The 22708-nt window shown below is 41.6% G+C and overlaps 2 protein-coding genes across 3 annotated transcripts in view; one reads left to right on the forward strand and one right to left on the reverse strand.

The window, feature by feature from the left end:
- Positions 1-1609, forward strand: part of abhd16a (abhydrolase domain containing 16A, phospholipase) — a 20121-nt gene extending 18512 nt beyond the window's left edge. The window contains exon 20 of the mRNA XM_083537366.1: positions 1093-1609. Coding sequence (XP_083393492.1) covers positions 1093-1200 — 108 coding nt within the window. The 3' untranslated portion in view covers positions 1201-1609. The remainder of the gene's footprint in view (positions 1-1092) is intronic.
- vars1 (valyl-tRNA synthetase 1) lies at positions 1092-22466 on the reverse strand. 2 transcript variants are annotated; one of them, XM_083536007.1, is made up of 31 exons: positions 22301-22466; positions 21343-21689; positions 21100-21243; positions 18305-18500; positions 18015-18133; positions 17155-17230; positions 16943-17043; positions 16726-16853; positions 15119-15283; positions 14685-14766; positions 13990-14109; positions 13735-13843; positions 12923-13011; positions 12477-12567; positions 11918-12042; positions 11249-11352; positions 8805-8963; positions 8587-8677; positions 8212-8317; positions 7875-7945; positions 7664-7789; positions 7240-7344; positions 6575-6643; positions 6371-6449; positions 6161-6288; positions 5630-5785; positions 5308-5526; positions 4062-4173; positions 3177-3355; positions 2263-2412; positions 1092-2153 (listed from the first exon to the last, which is right to left on the reverse strand). In XM_083536007.1, the coding sequence occupies exons 2-31, from the start codon at positions 21685-21687 to the stop codon at positions 2085-2087; spliced, it is 3813 nt and encodes a 1270-aa protein (XP_083392133.1). In that variant the 5' UTR covers positions 21688-21689; positions 22301-22466; the 3' UTR covers positions 1092-2084. The 2 variants fall into 2 exon arrangements, with proteins under 2 accessions (XP_083392133.1, XP_083392132.1); XM_083536006.1 differs by having other exon boundaries at positions 22153-22367.
- Positions 22467-22708: the final 242 nt, after the last annotated feature.

Genomic DNA, 22708 nt, shown 5'->3' on the forward strand with positions numbered 1-22708 from the left:
CAATATAGCAACATACATTTTTCTATCCAGAGTTCGATTTAAAGTCTTCTCCAGCACAGCCCAAGATTCCTGAACATTTTGAGCATTTAGAATCCTGGCATTGTGATCTAGGAATATGAAGAAATAATGTAAAACCTGGTTATTTAGAATATATTCAGCTGACCTCACCAACTCACCTCAGTTCTTCCTCGATCACGGTTCACCACTATGTCTCCAGGTTCGAATAATGCATTGGACAGTTCCTAACCCAATTTCACTGGTTTTCTTTGCATGATGCAGGCTAATCGTTTGATCCTTCTAAAACAGTAAGCTCTTTTCCACGACTCTACAGGACGTGTCTTCTAACATGGTTGCATCGGTTCAGGGTTAAATTCTGCCTTTGGGCCGTTATCTTTCTCTGCAAAAGCTACTATGCACTGGAATAAAACTTTATTTAAAATCAACTCAAATCGGTAAACACTGACTTAACGGAAGGTGTTATTGTATTGTATGTGTGCGTTTGTTTGTTTATTATTACCTGCCAAGGGACCACGGATGAAAACTAGCCATTGGCTAAATTCGGTACAATGTATCAAATAAAAACGCTTATGCTAAAATTGTACATGGTCCCTTTTCCAAAAAATATTGAAACATCTGAGGTGGCATCAAAAGGTTTACAAGAAAGTACTTTTACACCCGATCACCTTTAAAACAGTCCCCTTGCACAACAATACAGCGCTCCCAGTGGTCTTGCCACTTTTTGAATGTGTCCCGGAGGTCTTCTTTTCAAAGACTGTCAAAACAGTGAGCTTCAAAAGAGGGTGACGTCCACAGGATGATGTATTTTGGCACTAGCACTAGTTTTGGAACACCTCAACAGATGGCAGCACGCACAGTCACAGGGAGCACCGACCTTCATGGGTCGGTGCTCCCTGTGACTGTGCGTGCAGTCTCGTGCTGCCATCTGTTGACGTGTTCCAAAACTAGTCTCAAATAATTTTTTGATACCTCCTCGTACCAATCAGTGCAGTAATCACTTTATCAAAAAGGTGCTGACCAGTGATGACTTTCGCTTGGGTTATTTATTTATTTTTCTTGAACGTTTCTCCGTAGGCTCGAAAGTACTTGAGGAATTTCGAGACGACGCATTGCACTCCTCTCCCCTTCTCGGAGTTTCATGTTCCCTCGAAGCTCCAAGAAGCCAGCAAGAAAGAGAAATAGAGACCGGAATGGAGAGACTACACGAAGTGAAGCACTGAGAAACTGTGGAATGTTAGTGTTAAACTTTAAAATGTTCAATTTAGGTTTTTTTTGGACGTCTGCATGTTTCTTTTGAAGAATTTTGGACGTTTAAATTTGGTGCTTCTATAAGGCTTAAAATAAACAAGCGTTTAATGCAAACGTTCCTTCGGAAGGTACCGGGCCAATCCCTTTTTTACTTTTTTATTTTTTTTTTGCTTCGTGTGTGTTTCTCTGTCCTCAGTTTTTGTGAGCAGTTTATTATTTATGAGTCATGGCCAAGCTGAATATTACTGTATTAAAAAACAACACCTAATAAAGATGAGGGCTGTTGTGATTTCTGTAAAAACCAGCAGCCTGCTCGATCCAAACCTCCATGCAGTTTCTCCTACAGACTCCTCTTTTCTCATTTACATATTTACAATGACCAAAAGTATTGGGACACCAGACTTTTCCAGCCCTATGTGGTTCTTCCCCAAACTGCTACCACAAAGATATAGGTCCAATGTTTAGTGGAGCATCTTCCCAGAAGAGTGGAGATTATTTTTTACAGCAAAGGAGGACTGCCATGTATCCTTTGAACATCCCAATCATATGGCCAGGTGTCCACAAACTTTTGTCAAGTCGATAAAGTGCAAGTCAAATATAAATGGTGCACAACGTTTCGCTGAACAGAGGCCATTTTTGTAGTGGAGGTTAAAGCGTTTTATAAAGAACAAGATAATAGAGACTCAAAGATAATATTTAATGAACTTTCCTGATGTTAGAAGACAGCGGTTAAGCAGCAGAGACGCACTTTCACAGCTACAGACTACAAGCCGTCCATCGACGTGTAAAAATATACCCAAGGAAGAGGTGAAGAAGCATTACATCATCTTTCTGAAGTTCTCCATAGCTTCAGTCACTTTCTGTAGCTCGATCTGACTTTGTCTCAGCTGTACAGTGAGAGAGAGAGAGATATTAGAATGAGATATTTGGCTCCAATCAATTTGTATTCCAAAAGTCTACAGTGTGAATGCATCAAAACAAACCCATCTTCATTACCTTGTCAGCATCCTGCTCCTGAACCTTCAGCGGGACTTTCTCCTTGTAGTCGCTCTTTTTCATTTTCTCCTCCAGTTTCTCCATCTGCTTCTCCAGCTCGCCCTTCTTTGTCGTCAGTTTGGCCACCTCCTTTTCTACATCAATCAAACCCTTGTGCAGAGGACGGGAACATGAGGAAGAAATGGCAATCAACACACACACACACACCGATAATACAGGTCATATCAACACACTTCCAATTTTTATATCAAATCTAGATTAATTGGGTGGAGAAACCAAGAACAAGAAAAGGTGGTGAGACACACACACATACACATGTGTGTATATATTTATATCAGGGCTGTTTAAATATTTAATCGTGATTAATCGCACGATTGTCAGGAGTTATCTCGTAATTAATCACACATTCATATCTATTCTAAATGCAACTTAAATGCTTTAAGTTTTTAAATAATCAAATCAACATGGCCATAGACAAATATTGATACTTTATGCAAATCTTTGTTTAATACTAATGTAACCAAACTCATCATAGAGCACGAAGACACAATTCTTCCGAAGGTTTTCAAGTAATAACGGTGTTTTGAATGACGTAAATCATCGGGACACCAAACGGAACTTTTCCTATGTTTCCACTTGGCGCATCAGTAAAACAAATGTTTAGTGATTAAAAAAGATTTTTCAGTGGAGTTAATGAATTTTTTTCTATATCCGAGTAAAGAACGGACGTTGTGAATAAACGTGTGTTGCGTTGAAGGTTTCAATTCCACCTCTATTTGATCATGAGTTGTATTTGCAGTGGGAACGATCATCAAAAGGAGTATTATTATAATTACAGCGGCTGTACGTTAGAGCGATGCAGTGACGTGGTGATATAACCAGCATGTCCCATTGTAAATAATGACACAGCTCACCTTCAGCATGAGATGAACAGTGCACTTGTCTGAAGCGATGGCCACAGCACAGCCGTCTGAAATGATGCCTTCACTCCCTGTGACTGGGTGGATGGCCTGAGAGTAGGAGAGAGTCTGGATCTGCAGCTTGTATTCCTCCACCAGAGACGCCGTAGTGGAGTCTATACACTGCAGATAACCTGAGAGGAAAAAACACACGACAGGAAAAATGGGTTCCTTTCATTTCTGAACGCTGGATTTTCAGAAGCTTTATGATTTAGATGTGATAACGTGATTCTCTTTCTGTTTTCAGTTCCAGATGCACATTCATAAAGCAAAAGTGTTGGGACACCCGCCTTTCCCACCTATATAGGCCCACAACTCTATAGGATGCCTTTTGGATGCAGTATCTTCAAATATATGAGGCAACAATCTGGTAACACTTTTAGTCCAGAGTTTTGGGTCGAGCATTGGCAGCTGTATTTTATTTACTTACTGATTTCAAATTAATTGTATTAGCAAATTTCACAAATATATTATATATACACACACATGCGGCAAAATTGTTTGTTTGTATAATCGAATGCTGTATTTATATATTTTTTTTTCTTGAACCAGCATGAGTGAATTTGTTTAAGGAGAAATCCCCCACGCACTCCTACACAAGCAGCTACTATATGCTTTAAAATGTCAAATATTCTATACTTAAACTCAATATGTGGCCTCAAACTAGGGTAGTCATAATAAGCAAAACATCAAATTCAACAATGTAATTTTGTATCCAATTAATCGGAAAAAAAAAAAAAAAAGTTAATAGATTATCAAAATAAATTGTTTGCTGCAGCCCATATATTTTTATATATATGTATGTTTTTTTCCTGTATGTGTGTAGCACAGTGCTCTTACAGTCTGCACGTGTCTTGGTCAGGTTGTAATCAGCCCTGAGTGATCGAATGGTTCTGACTACAGTCATCACAAACTCCATCTGCTGGTCGAGCTCCTCACTGTGCCAGCAGAACTGCAGAACAAAACCATAAGTGATTAAAGCAGTGATTAAACAGCTGAACACCCCCCCCCCCCCCCCCAGCATGACACAACACATTCCACTTCCCACCACTTCCTCTTCGCATCGGTGCAAAATCCGATGATATTCTTAAAAAAAAAAATTAAATCGAATCAATACATATACAGTACAGCACAGTGAAATCTTTCCTGAATCTTGCAAAGATGCTGCCTCTAGAACATGCCGAATATACAGCTAAATTAAGTACTGATCACAAGGAATTTTCTAGAGAGCAGCATTGTGGATAATAACCATAACATCTGTGGTTATTGTTTTTGTGCTGCCAGAAATGGTAATGTTCATTATCCACGATGCTGCTCTCTAGAACACGCTCATGCACTGAATACACAAAAACATTATGTACTGATCGCAAGACCTCACTGATATCAAGGTCCCAAGAAAATTCTGTTGTGATCATGAGAAAAGAAATATTATAATGCATGGCCTCTTAGGTTTTCTTTGCTAAAAAAAAAAAAAAAGTTTAATGCTAAGAAAAGACAGCACATGGCTTCAGTTATTTGCCTCTAGAGGGCGCACTCATACAGTGACAGTGGACCTTCACAGGCGCAACCTGGAAAAACGAACTTTATGGATTTTTGCACAGAGACGATAGTTCCAGCAAGCAACCGTCGGTGATGATGAATCAACAAAACGGATGAATCCGCCAACCTCTAGTTTAGAAGACAGAATCAGACATGATGCAGTGCCCACTGGAGCAGAGAGGGTTAAGGGCCTTGCTCATGGGCCAATTCTAGGGCTTAAATTCCTTACCTTCCGATCACTAACCCTGAACTTTCACCACTGAGCGACCTCTAAGCTATACAGATGCTTTATTTAGATACCTAATGCCTGATAACATGATTAAGGGTCTGCAGGAATGCATTTGGCTTCAGCATTAGAAGTGGGAACATTAGCTCCCCCTGGTGGATACTTTGTATTATTTTCTATTAGACCACATCTTAAGCAGTTTATTTACTACACTGCATCTGGAATTCACATCATCGAGACCATTCACCAAGCCTTAATATTCAGAACATCATTGATTAGTAATAATCATTTGTGTGCATCCATTTCCTCTGACCAGCTCACCTCTGAGGCTTCAGGGTATGGAGTGACAGAGATACTCGGGGGACTGTCCTGGGGCTGTCTCCGTGGCAACCGCTGGAAGAGCTCCTCTGTGACAAAAGGCATGATGGGAGACAGGAGGCGAAGCCCGACATCCAGACAGGTGTAGAGCGTCTGTCTGCAGATGTCGGCTTGCTTCAGGCCTTCTGAGTCTGTTCTGCTCAACACAGGCTTCACGCTTTCCTAGAAACAGTTTAAATTTCATTCGTTTTCTATCATGACTGTTGAAATGAGGAGAGGCAATTCTGTAAGAAGAAAAAAAAAATTAAAGGAGCAGGTATATTACCAGATAAACATCGCACAGTTCATAGAGCCAAAAGTTGTAGATAGCTGTGGTGATCGCTGGGAAATCATACGCCTGGAATCCGTTTCCACAGAGGGCCACGGCAGCACAGAGGCGCGACAAAATCCACCTATCGGACACGCCCTCACTGCCGCACAGCTGCACAGCGAGGGATCCGAACACACACGAGCAACGTTTTAAATCACGTTTTACACCACATATGTACTGCAAAAGCCATCGCTATACACTCATAATTGCATAATTTCTTCAAATAAAATCCTTATTTTTTTATACAGGTAGCCCTCGACTTACAAAATAGATAGGGACCGGAAAAAGTTTGTAAGTCGAGAAGAGTGAGACTGACGTGTCTCAGTCGCACGATTCTTCTTCTTCAGATTTTTGTTTATGTTTTTTTGAATATATTTTTATGATTTTCTTTCTTTTTGGATTTTTCTTGGTTTTTTTTGGGTGACCGTGTGCGTATCTGTGAAAATTCGTAAGTCGGGGGCTGACTGCATTATTAAACCTTCCCACCTGAGCTTTCTCCCACGGCACGAAGCCTTCGCCCAGCGTCCTCATGGCAAACTTCACAGCGTTCCACAGCTTATTGCAGAAATGCCTGTAGCCCAGAATCCTGTTCACGTCCAGGTTAATGTCCCGTCCTGAGGCCGAGAGCGGTTTTGAAGTGTGATTCGAAAGGAAGGTAAATAGAGGAGGTTTTACTCTGATTAAAGAATGTGTTACCTTGGCTGGTGTAGGCGCACAGGGCAAACCTGAGAGCGTCGGTTCCACACTCTGGAATTCCGGTGGGGTAATCAGATTTCTACCCCCCCCAAAAAAAAGGACAGGATGAAATTTGACTTGCAGCCAATATGGAAATATTTATTCTGCACTCAAAGCAGGTGTCTTAACTAAATGCTAGACTGTTTTAGAGTATTGGAAATTTACCTGTCCTTGTTTAGCCTTCTCAATCTCCAGTGTGTCCAGATTGCTGTCTTTCAGCTGAGCATGGAGACCCTACACACACATACACAAACAGCTCAGAAAAAAAACAATGAAGACCCTGAAAACGTGGGATTTTGTATATTATATATATATATATATATATATATATATATATATATATATATATATATATATATATATATATATATATATATATATATATATAATTATATACACAAAATCCCACATTTTATTAGCTAATTAGATACATTTAAAATACAATAATCCTTTTTTTTAAATATAATAAAAGCATATATAGAGTTGAACACCTTCTGAATCTAACAGAAATGTCGATATGTGGTATGTCCAAAAGTGTTTGGACACCTGACTTTTCCTGCTATATGCACTTCTTCCCCAAACTGTTCTGAAAAAAGCTGGAGGCACACAATTGTAAATTACCTGTTCCAACATGACAATATCCCTGTGCACAAAGCCAGCCAGCAGTTCAAAAAGTACATAGTAATCTAATGCTCTGATGTCCATACAGTGTATACAACAAACTCGTCCTATTAAAATGTGTATTACGCTTCAAATACTTTCAAAATAACCCCAGACTTCAACTAGAAAGCAGCTTAAAAAATACGTCAGCCTTTTTTTCTTAATTGTACCTCCAGTGAGATTCCAGTGATGACGTCCAGAGGGTCGATCACGTTCCCCAGAGACTTGCTCATCTTCCTGCCATGGGCATCCCTCACCACGGCGTGCAGATACACCTACGCAAGAGCACAGTGGTTTTATGATTACATCATTGTAACTTGAAAATATATCACAAGTCAAGACATGGTCTAGCCTAGCCAGGAAACTCAAATAATGATGATGGGGGGGCCGTGTACCGTAATTGAAATCACGGTACATCATTTGGGCACAAGGAGCAATTTACATTACCATAATGTATAATCTTTACAGTATATATGCACATGGTAGAGGGTAGACATTTAAAACCTTCAAATGTTTTTTATTTTGGTCGCATGGCTATCGTCATTGTAACATTCGAACCATCATAACTCGGGGACTATCTGTGTATAAACACACCTCTTTGAAAGGAAGTTTGCCTGTGAGTTTGAGGCCCATCATGACCATACGAGCCACCCAAAAGAACAGGATATCATGGCCTGTCTCCAACAGAGTGCCTGGATAAAATACGCTTAGGTCCCCGTTCTGCAGAAAACAAACACACACTTTTACAAAAATGCCATATTCTTCTTGGTTTAAGAGCAGAAATAATTAGCTGACATGGGCTTACTTCATTTGGCCATCCAAAAATGGAAAAGGGAAAGATCCCAGAAGAAAACCAGGTATCCAAGACATCCTCATCTAACACACATACACATTTAAACATTATGCATCAAAACAAAAATATATAATCATTTTACATAATCATAATCAAAAAAACAAAAACAGGAAAAAACTATTTTTCCAGGTTTATGATCACTGCATTGTACGAAGGAACTTGACGGTAAAAGAGGACCAACATACAATCCTCTCATTTATACACCCGAGCAGTTGAAGGTTCAGGGACTTGCTCAAGGGCCCACAAGTGACCGATTGAACCGCTTCCCATGGGGTCAAGATGACGTTACCTTGCCGCAAGGAGATTTTGTCTACGGTGACGTTGAAGCGCTTCGCTGCTTTCTCTTGGGCTTCTTCCGCTGACCGTCCACTGACCCAGTAATGACCATCTACATCCTTTAAACGCACACACACAAGTGAATACAGAGTAGGATTTAGTGTATTAGGGAATTCAATTCAATCAGCTTCACAAAAATAAACTTGGTTACATATATCTATGCGCACTCCAAAATCCAGTGGAACATCATCCCAAAAGAGTGGAGGAAATTAACAGTAAATGGGGACTAAATGTATAATGGGATGTTCAAAAAGCAGACAATTATTTGGCCTGGTGTACACAAACTTTTGAACATAAGGTCGTGACGGCACCAGAGCATTTTGCTCACCTCTCCAGCTTTTACCGAGGGATCGTTCACAGTGACGAAATACGCCGGGATCCGGTGACCCCACCACAGCTGACGAGAGATACACCAATCCCTGAATACAGGCAAAACACAATCAAGAGTAAACAACAGGTTCTTGGCACGGTGCTTGGTGGAACAATGAGAACCTCAGGTGCCATAACGAGCAGTGGTCGTCAGCTTTAACCCTGATGAGACCTCACCTGATGTTATCCATCCAGTTAAACCAGGTTTTCAGGTGGTGCTCTGGGATGATCTTCAGTTCTCCGCTCCTGACTGCATCGGCTGCCTGCTTCCCCATTTCCCCACAGTTGACGTACCACTGAGGCTTCAGCAGGGGCTCCACAATGTCCTTAGAGCGACTGCATATATACACCACACACATTAAGACATTCTATTAGAACTACTTCTTCTTTTGGCTTTTCCTATTAGGATTTACCACAGCAGATCATTCGTCTCCATACCCCTCTGTCCTCTACAGCTGCCTCTTTCACACCAACTACCGGCATGTCTTCCTTCACCACATCCATAAACCTCCTCCTTGGTCTTTCTCTTTTCCTCCTTCCTGGTGGCTCCATCCTCAGCATTCTCCTACTGATGTACCTCATGTCCCTCCTCTGCACATGTCCGAACCATCTCAATCACACCTCCCTCACCTTGTCTCCAAAACGTCCTGCATGTGCTGTCACTCTAATAAACTAATTTCTAATCCTGTCCATCCTCGTCACTCCCAACGAAAACCTCAACATCTTCAGCTCTGCTACCTCCAGCTCCACCTCCTGTCTTTTACTGTCTCTAATCCATACATCACAGGTCTCACCACAGTCCTATAAACTTTCCCTTTCACTCTTGCAGATACCCTACTATCACAAATCACTCCTGTCACTCTTCTCCACCCACTGTTGACCCCAGGTACCTGAACTCCTCCACCTTCACAACCTTTTCTCTCTGCAACCGCACCACTCCACTGTCCTCCCTCTCATTCACACACATGTACTCTGTCTTACTCCTACTGACTTTCATTCCCCTTCTTTCCAGCGCGTACCTCCACCTCTCCAAGCTCTTCTTAACCTGCTCCCTACTCTCACCACAGATAACAATATCACAAAGTCAGGTGAGATGTATGTGAGGGTGGTGCAGGACACGTATGAGGACAGTGTGACAGCAGTGAAGTGTGCAGTAGGACCGACAGACTGGTTCAAGGTGGCGGTTGGACTGCATCAAGGATCGGCTCTGAGCCCTTTACTGTTTGCAGTGTTGATGGGCAGGTTGAAGGATGAGGTCAGACAGGAGTCTCCATGGACATCATAGTCCAGTCTGTCGGTCCTACTGCACACTTCACTGCTGTCACACTGTCCTCATACGTGTCCTGCACCACCCTCACATACATCTCTGCCACACCTGACTTCCTCATACAATACCACAACTCCTCTCTCAGCACCCTGTCGTACGCTTTCTCTAAATCCACAAACTCACAATACAACTCCTTCTGACCTTCTCTATACTTCTCCATAAACATACTTCCTCGGCATAGAACCATACTGCTGCTCACAGATGGTCACCTCTTCTCTCAGCCTGGCTTCCACTACTCTTTCCCATTACTTCATGGTGTGACTGATCAACTTTATTCCCCTGTAGTTACTGCAGGTCTGCACATCACCCTTATGCTTAAAGATCGGTACCAGCACACTCCTCCATTCCTCAGGCATCCTCTCACCTTCCAAAATCTTGTTAAACAACGTGGTTAAAAACTCCACTGCCATCTCTCTTCATCCTCTTAATCACTGCTCTCACTTCCTCCTTACTAATCATATCCACTTCCTGCTTCACAATCTCTACACCATCCAACCTTCTCTCTCTCTCTCTCTCTCATTTTCCTTGTTCGTTCCTCGAAATATTCCCTCCATCTTCTCAACACACTCTCCTCACTAGTCAACACATTTCCATCTCCATCCTTTATTGCTTTTACATGCAGCACATCCTTCCCAGCTCACTCCCTCTGCCTAGCCAATTTGTATAAATCCGTTTCTCATTCTATTAGAACATAAACATTCAAACAGGATTCTGGTCTAATTGGGTTAAATATGTAAGGCAACTGTGCCCAGACTTTGTGGAAGTATAGAACAGATGTGCTTTACTTTTAAAAATTCGCTTGCAACACTTCTCCCCTATTACATATTGGAAATTAGAATGCTATTTTCTAAAGCCTCTACTATACAGTATACAGAGAACCTTCAATTAGCATAAATAAATAAATAAAGCATACATCTGACCTCCCACAGGTTATTATAATTATTTGTTTCATTACATTTATTTGTTTGTTTGTATTCTAGAATTTTTGAAATTTTGAATTTAAAAAAGGGGAAGAAAAAAACAGTGTTGTTTGTTACTGCACTAAAAATAAAGAATAAAAAAAACGAACTGCCTTCATCATCAGTACCTGACTTTACAAACACCCTTGTATATGATTAAGCACAAACCTCTTCACTCCAAAATCTACTAGAAAATCTTCCCAGAAGAGTGGAGGTTGTTATTGCCACAAAAGAGGACTAAATGTGGATGTTCGGAAAGCACATACTTGCTCAGGTGTCTACAAACTTTAGTCCATATAGTGTGTATGTTTTTGTTGAGGGTTTGTTGCACTGACCTGCACACAGGCACCACCATGGGATTGTCTTTGATGTCCTTAAACTGGCCTCGGTCTTTCAGGGCCTGGAGCACAGCCTTCCTCGCCTCGAAACGCTTCATACCCTGTCAACAACAACAACAATTATTTAGTCTAATGGAACAACAAATTATTGTGTGTGTTTGGTCATCTCTATTCGTCTTACGAAAGACATGCTACCAATCATTTAAAAAAAATAAAATGAATCAAACAACCAAATCACACTTAATACTTATGTAAAGACCATATTTAGAATAAAACTAATTCTAAAATCACAGGCTCTCACTATCTTCCTTATACTTGCACTGAAGGATATCAGACTTGTACAGCGGGGTTCTGGGAGTCAGCTGTGATGGACTATAAAAGATGATCATGTGTCTTCAAAAAGTATATTTCTGTTGCTTTATATTTTAAAGCACAACTAAGATCTTTATAAGGTGCTACTTATTATAATGACCAAGAAAAATGCAGTGTGTGGTATGTGTTTGGGCAGAATGTGTGTGCAGTGTGTGTGTGCAGTGTGTGTGTGGTATGTGTTTTGGCAGAATGTGTGTGCATGATTGGTATCTGTGTGTGTGTGTGTGAGTGAGTGTGTGTGTGTGTGTGTGTATGCGTGTATAGAAGGTGTATATACTGTGCATGTGTTTGTACCAGGAATGGAGGAGGAACATTGATGAGGAAGCCATTCTCATCCAGGATGTTGATAAAGGGCAGTTTGTGTCTCTCCCCCACTTCGTAGTCATTGTGGTCATGAGCAGGTGTGATCTTCACCGCACCTACGCCAATAATTAAGAGCTCAGTCAAAGAATAAAATCATGTCACCTCAATTCCACCACTGAATCAACACAGGAAGACAAGCACACATCACCATTCCTAAAATAAAGCTTGATCTTAATCATCAACCACAGAGTTATTAAAAAGCACGCTCTCCTTAGGACTCTCATTCAAGCCAAATCGTTTCAGCTATGTACAGTAGAGTACACCGCGAAGATTTCTGTAGACACTGAACTAATTAGGACACTGCATAAAGTGCACGTGTACAAACATCCATACAATAGTAAATAGTGCTTGTGTAAACATTTGGTTATGTAAAAGCAGATGTTTTCATTTAAACATGTGTGTGATTGTGTGTGTGTGTGTGTGTGTGTGTGTGTGTGTGTGTGTGTGTGTGTGTGTGTGTGTGTGTGTGTGTGTGTGTGTGCGTTTTAACCTGTTCCAAAGTTCATGTCCACAAAGTCATCGAACACGATGGGCAGCTTGCGGTCACAGAACGGGTGAACTGCTACTTTTCCTTTCAGGTGCTAAAGAAAAAGAAAAGAGAAAGAGTATGCGGAATCTGTGGAGGAACACTGGCTCCTTTCACATACAGGATAAGGATATGGTATTAGTCTGACTGAACTCTGATCAAACAAACCCGGAACAGAGAAAGCAAAATGATCATCTGTTTATTACCCTGTCAATCACCGTAGAAGCAAAGAAAGCAAATGAAGAAGACTTTGACAATGCTCATAGGTTCGCATGCTCATGGGTTTGTATCCATAAGATCAAGATTTTGGGCGTATATAGAAGTTGATTGGAAACAGGCGATGTGTAAAAGCCGAACAGAAGTAAAATAAGGACAGAAGAGACCAAAAAGAGACCTGGTTGTTTATTTACCTGATATCTGGAGTCGTTAGGATGCACGGCCACGGCTGTGTCGCCCAACATGGTCTCGATACGTGTGGTTGCTACAACCACCTCCTCATCTATGCAAGGAAAGCACAAAATACACTTTACGTTAAAAAGTATTCGGAAACCTCAGTTTCAGGGACTCAGGGTTGTACAAGAACGTTTCTTAGATGCAGAAGCATTACATTTTCCAGCATGACAATTATAGGTCGAGAGATTTATCGGTTTTGCCGGCAGCGATAATCGATTTCTGGAACTATTGGCAAAAATCCAAACCGATAGTTTTTCCAGGTCGCGTCCATTGACGGAGCGGCTAAGAAGGGCCGCCGTCATTATGAGAGCGGCCTCTAGAGATGCATCACTGACATGCTGTTGTTTTTACATTTGTGACTGCGGAATTACACTACAAATCTGATCTTATAGAACTTCTTTCACAAAAGACAGATACTAGAAAAAGAAAAATACAAAAAATACTAGAAATCTGATGATCTCTTGGGATTCTCCCAGTGCCCCTGTGTACAAAGTCAGAACATATCATTTACATGGGTTGGAGTGGAACAGCTTTGACCTCCACCCTTTTGAACACCTTTGGGGATGAATGTGTATGCTGACCGCACCCCAGGCCTCCTCACCTCACCTACATCAGTGCCTGACTTTACTAACACCATTGTGGCTTAATGAGCACAAATCTCTACAAACACACTCCGAAATCTAGTGAAACATCTTCCCAGAAAAGTGAAGGTTATAATAATAGCAAATGGAGTTCAAAAAGCACACATATATCCTCCATATAGTCTTACCTGATCCCTCAATTTTGTAAGAGAAGGACACCAGCACTCCAAACTCCACCTTCTCCTTATAGCCTGGCACGGGAAGCAGCGTTCGGCCCGTCAGCTCCTTCTTATCCACCTGAAGCAACGCAAAAACAAATGACAATATACTCACACATTTGCAACAAAAGAACAACATCGGCTTGGTCGACTGATCGGTGAACCAACCGGACCATTTAGTTATTAAGTACCAAACGTACAGATGTCAGAAGTCAGTGAACGCACCTCAATGTCTGAGATGGCAGAGTTCAGGGTGCAGGACCAGTTGACCAGTCTCTTGCTCCTGTAGATCACGCCCTCGTCATGCATACGAATAAATGCCTCCTGAACAGCATAGGACAGTTTCTGCACACACATGCATATAAACAGCATGAGGAAAGAAATTGACCTAAGTAATAAACAAAGTAAGAATTTTAGTATTAGTCTGGGTTTGGCATTGGGCTAGACTGAACATAACATAACTAACAAATGTTTGATTTCATAAATAAATATTACACTAATTATGTTTGTATCTTTAAAGCATAAGGCACATCCTCAGTACAATTATAATTACTATGCTAGCATAATGGTTGGGGAAAAAAAACAACCTGTGACCAAACAATGCCACTCCCAGACATATGTATTATACATTTTCTATGCAATTTTTAGTTTGTGTCCTTTTATTTATATCAATAAAAGTAAATACATATTCTATATTTTATAACGTATTGCCTCTGACGATCAGATTTAAGCTCCATTATTACACACTACTCCATTGTGGTCTGATGTGGAAATGAAAAGACATCTGGGTCAATAGAATAAATAAGAGTAATGAAGGGTCTAAACAAAGCTTTAAAAGGAGTCGAGTCCCTACTGCTGTTTGATTAAAGCCCAACTGTCTCAAAGAGTTATCCGAAAGGGTGGGTTTTTTTTCTACTCACAGGATCCATAGTGAAACAAGCTCTGTCCCAGTCGAGCGAAGAGCCGAGTTTCTTCAGCTGGTGGTAGATACGATCTCCTTTTCTAATGGCAGAGCAGAGGCAGATCATCTCATCACTGAACCAGATAGACCGGCTACATGAGGGTGTACTGACAGAATAATGTACACATACACTACAAAAGTATTGGGACACCAAACTTTTCCAGCCATATGTGGTTCTTCCTCAAACTGTCACCACAAAAATGGAGACACATGATTGTATAGGATGTGGGAGGCATTTTAAATGCTGTATGACATTGTCCTTATGCACAAAGCCAGCTTCATGAACAGATGGATGTAGTTTAACACCTTTGGGATGAATTGGAACCATGACTGCACCCCAGGACTCCTCACCTCACATTAACCACCTCCCGTGTCCCTTTAAACTGTACTTACTCGTTCTTCCACTTCCAGACCTCTGCGATGAAGTTCTCTCGGCCCAGGTCGTGTCTGGTCATCCCTCTTTCCCTCATCAGCTTCTTCTCTACCACCACCTGAGTGGCGATACCGGCGTGATCGCAGCCTGGATTCCACAGCGTGGTCTCGCCTCTCATCCTGTGCCTGCGTAATCACACAGGAGGACAGCTGCTAGGTCACTGAGCTGCCTTGTGCTACTGACATAAATACTGCACGCACTTGCTGTACTACTTGCCACAGTGTGCTGTATTATATAGAAGCCTCAAAGGACCAAAATTCCATTTTGGATGTCCTTATACCATCCTTAATCTATGTCTATAGCTAATTATTATTCACTCCATGTCCTGTCAGGGCCATTACTGTGCATTTTGACATACCTCTATCCCAAAACCTATGGCTAACTCGAAAACCGGGGTACTGCCATCAGTCCTGTGCTTCTCTCTAGTTTGTGTATGTGATGAAAGGACTAATTTCAATTGATGCAAGAAACAAATCAAGCTGCAGTAACAGATCTCGGATGTCTAACAATGTTCGTGTGCAGGATTTCTAGTGTATCATCATCATAATCAGAAGATAATATAATCTAAACCTCCTACATGCAATATGTTTTTAATATTGTCCATCGTCGTCACTCCCAATGAAAATCTCACCATCTTCAGCTCTGCTACCTTCAGCTCCACCTCCTGTCTTTTACTCAATGCCACTGTCTCTAAACCATACAACATCTCAGGTCTCACCACAAACTTTCCCTTTCACTCTTGCGAATACCCTTCTATCACAAATCACTCCTGTCACTCTTCTCCACCCACTCCACCCTGCCTGCACTCTTTTCTTCACTTCTCTAACACACTCTCCATTACTTTGCACTGTTGATCCCCAGGTACCTAAACTCATTCACAACCTGAAAAGGGCTTAGAGCCGATCCTTGATGCAGTCCAACCTCCACCTTGAACCAGTCTGTCGTTCCTACTGCACACATACCCTCACATATTTCTCTGACACACCTGACTTCCTCATACAGTACCACAACTCTTCTCTCGGCACTCTGTCGTACGCTTTCTCTAAATCCACAAACACACAATGCAACTACTTCTGACCTTCTCTATACTTCTCCATCAACATTCTCAAAGCAAACAATGCATTTGTGGTGCTCTTCCTCAGCATGTAACCACCGCACAGCAAAGTCACATGTCTGAACTAGTCTGTCATTGCTTGAAATATAACCAAGTCATACAAATTGGTAACAAGAAGGAGCCAATGATCGTTTAAATCAATCACTTAATGATAAATTACATCGTGTATACTACATAAGGTAAATGAGCTGGTTTACAGGAGAGCAAACTGTACTTAACCTCCTTAACCTAGCTGCACAGACCTTGTAATGGTTGTGGATTTCTACCTAAATACTGGTAGAATCCGAAACATTCTAAGAAGAAAGAAAACAGTGAACTGTTTGAAAACAGAAACTTAACCTGCTCCAAACTGGATTCTATTTTGAAGACTGAACGCTCAATCGTATGACACACCCATTGAACTAATACACAATCGGCACATGAATTCTTACTAGAAAGAAACTAAATCTTTACCATCTGGTCAGGCAGTCCTGAATGGCATTGGTTAGGGCGTGACCCAGATGAAGAGATCCTGTCACGTTAGGAGGAGGGATGCACATCATAAATATACCGCGGGGGTTCGCTTCACTAATGCTCTTTCGCTAATAAACAAACAGATCGAAAAAGTTAAATCGTGAGAAAAAACATTTACATTAAGCACCTGATAAAGAAGGAATAACGAGTTTCTTACTCCATATTCTGGTTTGAAGAAACCCTGTTTCTCCCACCAAGGGTACCAGGATGCCTCCACGTACTGAGGACTGTACGAGTCCGGCAGAGGGCTGAGCACGTCTGAGCGGTTTTGAAAATCAGAGACAATATGCAGTAAATGTAAGAAGGTTACAAATACATGTTTTGACATCTCCATCAATAGGTAGGTTTAAAATTAGACGCAAAACCTACCTTTTTTCTCTCCGGCTGGGGTGGGGATGTTGTATGTGATCACACCGAGTTCCTTTTTTTCAGGTTTGGCTTTTTTCTAAGCATAAAAAAACCAAAAAAAAACCCCTCATTCGCACTGTTGTTGTTTACATCTCATTAGACCACATGTACAACCCGAATTCAGGAACGGGTCCCACAGGGCAACAAAAGGCTGAAAAAGCCAGAAATTTTTAAAAGATTCATCTGGAAGAACATTGACATCAAGTCTGTAACATGATTAGCTATAATATGGATGTCTTAGAGAGTATTTCAGAAGTTAAGATGAGCAAAGGCTCTCCAATTCATGAACGAGTGTGTAAAAAGATTGTGGAATACTTTAAAAAACAATGTTTCTCAACATCAAATTGCTAAGGCTTTGCAAATATCATCTACAGTACATCCAAAGATTTAGAGAGACTGGAGAAATCTCGGTGAGTAAGGCACAAGGACGAAGACCTTTGTTGGATCCCTGTTGTCTTCTGGCCCTTAGACGACACTGCATCATATATCAGCATGATTGTGTCATTGCCATTCCTAAATGGGCTCAGGAATAGTTCTAGAAACCACTGTCGGTAAACACAATCCACCGTGCCATCTGCAGATGCCAACTAAAGCTTCATCATGCAAAAAGGAAGCCATATGGCAACATGGTCCGCAATCGCCGTCTTTTGGTTTCCATTTTATTCAAATTAAAAATAATAACATCCCAACATTTCCGGAATTCAGGACTGATTGATCAAACTCTTGTCTAGACGTCTCCTCCAGATTCTCGTTTTATTTTTTTAAAATCCAGATACAACCCAAAGAGAAACCGAAAATACATGAAAGTCCATCGCTCTCACCTCCGACTGTGACTGAATCTGTTTCTTCTTCTCCTCCATCTCCTTTTTCTGCTGGAACTTCTCCATCTTCTCACGCTTCTTGGCCTCTTTCTTCAGTTGAGCTTCGGTCTTTGGTGGACCTGACATGAACCCGGTGAAGCAAAACGTTTTAAAGACAAAGAACATTCATACACTTGTTAAAATATTATGACATTCCCCGACAGCGTAAGTTAGACTTGAAATAGCGCAGGAAGAAGCTTAGCGACCATCTTTTTCACCATGCTAACACACACACACACACACACACTCACCGCTAACAGCTGTTCCGTTGGACGTATTGTTTGCAGCAGGATCAGTGGTGGTATTATTCGGTTTGGGCGTCACGGGCACCATTTTCTCACAGAGCGACACTTTACCCAACACCTTCAAAAACTCAGGTTGGTTCACACAAGTGTCAAACCACCTGCTCAGGTTCACCAGTGACTTTTTGTTTGAAGAGTCCAAAACCTGCAGAGAGACATAGCAAGAAATCAAATTCCCTGAATCAGACGATGATGTCGTTGTGCAGCATTCTGGAAAGTGTTAATCGAGAGAGATGTCGTTTCGCTATAACTGTCCCCTGAAAAAAATGCACAGAATTTGTGCTTTTTTTTTTGCTCCATATAAATATCTCACATGCATTCCCTTTCTTTTTAAAGCATGCGCGTGGGTGTCAGCTGTGGAAGGACAGAATGAACTTGAACCTAATGTGTAATAATCGCTCCTGCAATTCGTTACGTCCTGTTTAAACCCAGGTTTGGGTTTTTTTGGTTCCAGAAAGTAAGAGCAAATTAATAAGACCTGTGTGTGTGTGCATTATTTCACCACTTATCCAGAGCGAATATCAACTATGAGGCAACCACTTGGTGGTGCTGGGATTTGAACTAATGACCTTCCAACTAGAAATCCAACATCTTTACCTCTGAGCTTCCACTGATCATGATATCCACATTATTAACAACTACACTAAAAAATGAAAAGAAGAAAAAAGAAAAAATAGCTCTTGCCTCACAGAGTCTTTCTACACATGCTACAAGCATTAATAAAGAAAACACCATGAGAAGACACACTAAAGATTCTAAAGTTTTTGGACACCTGATCATATGTTTCATGATCTTATTGATGTGCTTTTTGAACATCCCATTCGACATACAAACACCATTTACCGTATTTTTCGGACTATAAGCCGCTACTTTTTTCCCACGATTTGAACCCCGCGGCTTAAACAACGAAGCGGCTAATTTATGAATTTTTCCAGGGTTTTTCCCGGTTTCACAAGCTTTAAGCCAAAACACTGAGCCCCATAACATTAGACCAATGAAATTGCAGAACGGGTTCAGGTGAACCAATGAAACTCTTTATATTAAATCAGATGCGCTCCCACTGAATCGGGCCGCACCACATCATAAATATGGATGAGGTTCCTCCGATGTTTGACCTGCCGCTCACTCGGACTGTCTACAGGAAATGCGAATCATTCGTTACGCTGAAAACAACCGGGCATGAAAAAACGCACTTCACCTGTGATTTTTAAACGCACAACGATGCCCAAAAGATAAACTCCCAAAAGAAATAGTTGTGAAAGGAAGGAGGAAGAGAGTGAACAATTACTTTCTTGGTAGGCTACTGTTTAGATACAAGTTGTGTAATAGTCACTGTCTTTCGTTAAAGCCTGTGTAAAGTTTTCGGACTATAAGTCGCTACTTTTTTCCCACGTTTTGAACCCGCGGCTTAAAGCGGCTTATTTATGAATTTTTCCTGGGTTTTTCCCGGTCAAGCCAGAAAACAGAAATCATAAGCACAGACAGGTTTTTTTTTATTTTTCTTGGCAACAGCGTTACGGGTTAGTCAAAGAAACATAGAAATGAGCATCAGAAAATAATAAGGACATAATCCTCAGTCTTACACACACGCAGTAATACTGGAAAAATGCAGTGTCCGGCTATTCCCAAAATACCGCTATGCTCCTAAAGAAAGCGCAACATATTTCACCCGTTACACTGTGTTACAGACACTGTCTTTCATTAAAGCCTGTGTAAAGTTAATTAGTTTTAGTGTAGTTTTCAGTGCGGCTTATAGACAGGTGCGGCTTATTTATGTTCAAAATAAAAATCTTTGTCAAATTCAGTGGGTGCGGCTTATATATGGGTGCGCTTAATAGTCCGGAAATTACGGTACTGTTCTAATAACCTCCATTTTTCTAGGCAGATGTTCCACTAGATGTTAGAGTGTGCTTGTGGAGATTTTGTGCTTGTTCAGCCGCAAGGCCGTTGATGTAGGATATGGAGGCCTGGAGTGCAGTCAGCGTTCCAATTCATCCCAAAGACATTTAACAGGGTTAAGTCAGGCCACTCAAGATCTTCCACTCCAACTCATGCAAACCATATCTTCATGGAGCTGGATTTGTGCACAGGGGCACCGTCATGCTGGAGCAGATTTGGTTCTCTTTATGAAAGAGATGGGAAAAGTTCTAAATTTGTGGTAACAGTATGGGGAAGAACCACATACGGGTGGAAAAATGCAGTAAAAATTAATCTTCTTAACAATGAACGGTGTACGATCGCAGTCATATAGCAGTGAATCCATATGAACAGCAAGGGAAGACCCCGTCCAAAATCAAGCACATTGGAATATTAGGGGTGTCCTCGTTTCAAGGGTTTACACCGATTTGTCAAGTCTTAGTCTTGAGTGTCATTGGGCTTTTGAGTGAAGCTTAATCACATATTAACGCAAAGAATTACATTTGAATGGAATATTCAATTACAGAATCTCCCAGATGTTGGTATATATTTAAGTGAAACCGAAATCTGTCACGGGGAGGTTGGATTTTTATTTACAGCATTATAATAATAGTCTGTATATCAATCTATTAGAAGAAAACCGGTAGTTATGTGAAATCAGACATTGAGCGCCCTCATATATCCAAAATGACAGAACAACTCCGCAAAGATTCGACTACAATATTGGTAGCCGAATCAGACTCCTCCTATCGAAGCATCGAATCTTCGACTATCCAGGGTCACCCCTACGGAATACACACGCAAACTGCCTTCATGCAAAGACTTACATATTTGAAAGGCAGAAGCACAGCTGTTGCGACAGCCATGTCAGCCAGAGACAAGCTCTCTCCAACCAGGAACGTCCGTGGCTCTAAACCCTGATCCAGAATCTTCAGAACACGCAGCAGCTCTCCATGGGAAGTCTGCTGAAGCTGGGGGAAGAAATTTTTATCATAATTATACAATTTATAATAGTTATAATAATACAAGTCAGCACATGAATCAGGAAATCTAGGTCCCATGGGTCCCACCTTTTTGTCAATGCCTGTCACACCTAGCAGAGGGAAAACCACAGCAGAGGCCACAGGAATCAGTTCGCTCTCTGCGAAGCTCAGCCACTGCCACACCTGGCTCTGCTGCTTGGCATCGTTGCCCACCTTCTCGCCTGCGGATGCCAGGTACCAGCTGACGGCGCTGGCGCCGCACAGTGCCGTTCCCTCGCTTCCTCCCAGGACCAAAATGGGGTGAGAATGCACAACATTAGCTGGACTGTCCTTAGCACACACACGTGGGCGGCTGGGAGAGAATTCAGCAGCGATCAGGACCAGCAAACTCCTGATGTCGTCAGGGTTAGAGGACACGTGTAGGGAGTCCATGACTGAGAGAGATAAAGACAAAAAGAGAGAGCAATAGATAAAGACAGAGAGAGAGAGAGAGAGAGAGAGAGAGAGAGAGAGAGAGAGAGAGAGAGAGAGAGAGAGAGAGAGAGAGAGAGGCAGGCAGGCAGGCAGGCAGGCAGGCAGACAGGAAGGAGGGAAGACAGAAAGACAGACAGAGAGATGCAGAGAGAAAGCGAGAGAGATGCACAGACAGGAAGGAAAACAGACAGAGAGACAGACAGACAGACAGAGAGAGAGAGAGAGAGAGAGAGAGAGAGAGAGAGAGAGATCAGTCTCATCATTGTTGTTTTTACTTTCAAATTCTACCAGAAAAGAGATAAGCTAACCAGTTCCCCAAATATAATACACACGCCTTATACTTGTGCAACACGACACTACAATACACAATGAACAACACTGCACTACAATACACAATGAACAACACTGCACAACACTACACACTCTGAAGTCCATTCATTTGGCAGCAGTATAGAGCCGGCAGAAGTTCCTGAATCTCACGGAAAGAGACTTCATGCAGCGGTTTGTGTAGATCGTTAGTGCACATGGATTTTGGGCTTTCTGAGAGTTGCACTGGTGCTGATGAACCCACCTTTAAACGCAGTAATGAGAGCCGTCAACCTCCTCCAGCATGCAGCCGCGTCAAAAGAAAGCTCCAACGCTGCCGTAAAGCAGTGCTACACCGACGTAACGACTGGCGTAAAGTAGAAGCGACTGATGCAACAAACACATCCGGCTGCGTCTCAAATCGAAAGAATGTTTCAGCATCTTAAAGGAAGCTTTAGACATTTTCCATTCCCTTTGCATCATCTTTTCTACACTGGCCCGGTCATAAATATTGTGAATCATTAATAATTCACAAAATATAGTGTAGCCGGTAACGCTATCAATATATAGGATACACGGTTATGGACCAGATCGCTAGGTTCGCTAGGGAGGGCAAGGAATAGAGAATGCACCTTAATAATCAGAAAGACCAGGAAAATGACTTTTACCAAGA

The sequence above is a fragment of the Silurus aristotelis genome (genome assembly GCF_946808225.1).
Source record: "Silurus aristotelis genome assembly, chromosome: 1".
Taxonomy (NCBI): domain Eukaryota; kingdom Metazoa; phylum Chordata; class Actinopteri; order Siluriformes; family Siluridae; genus Silurus; species Silurus aristotelis.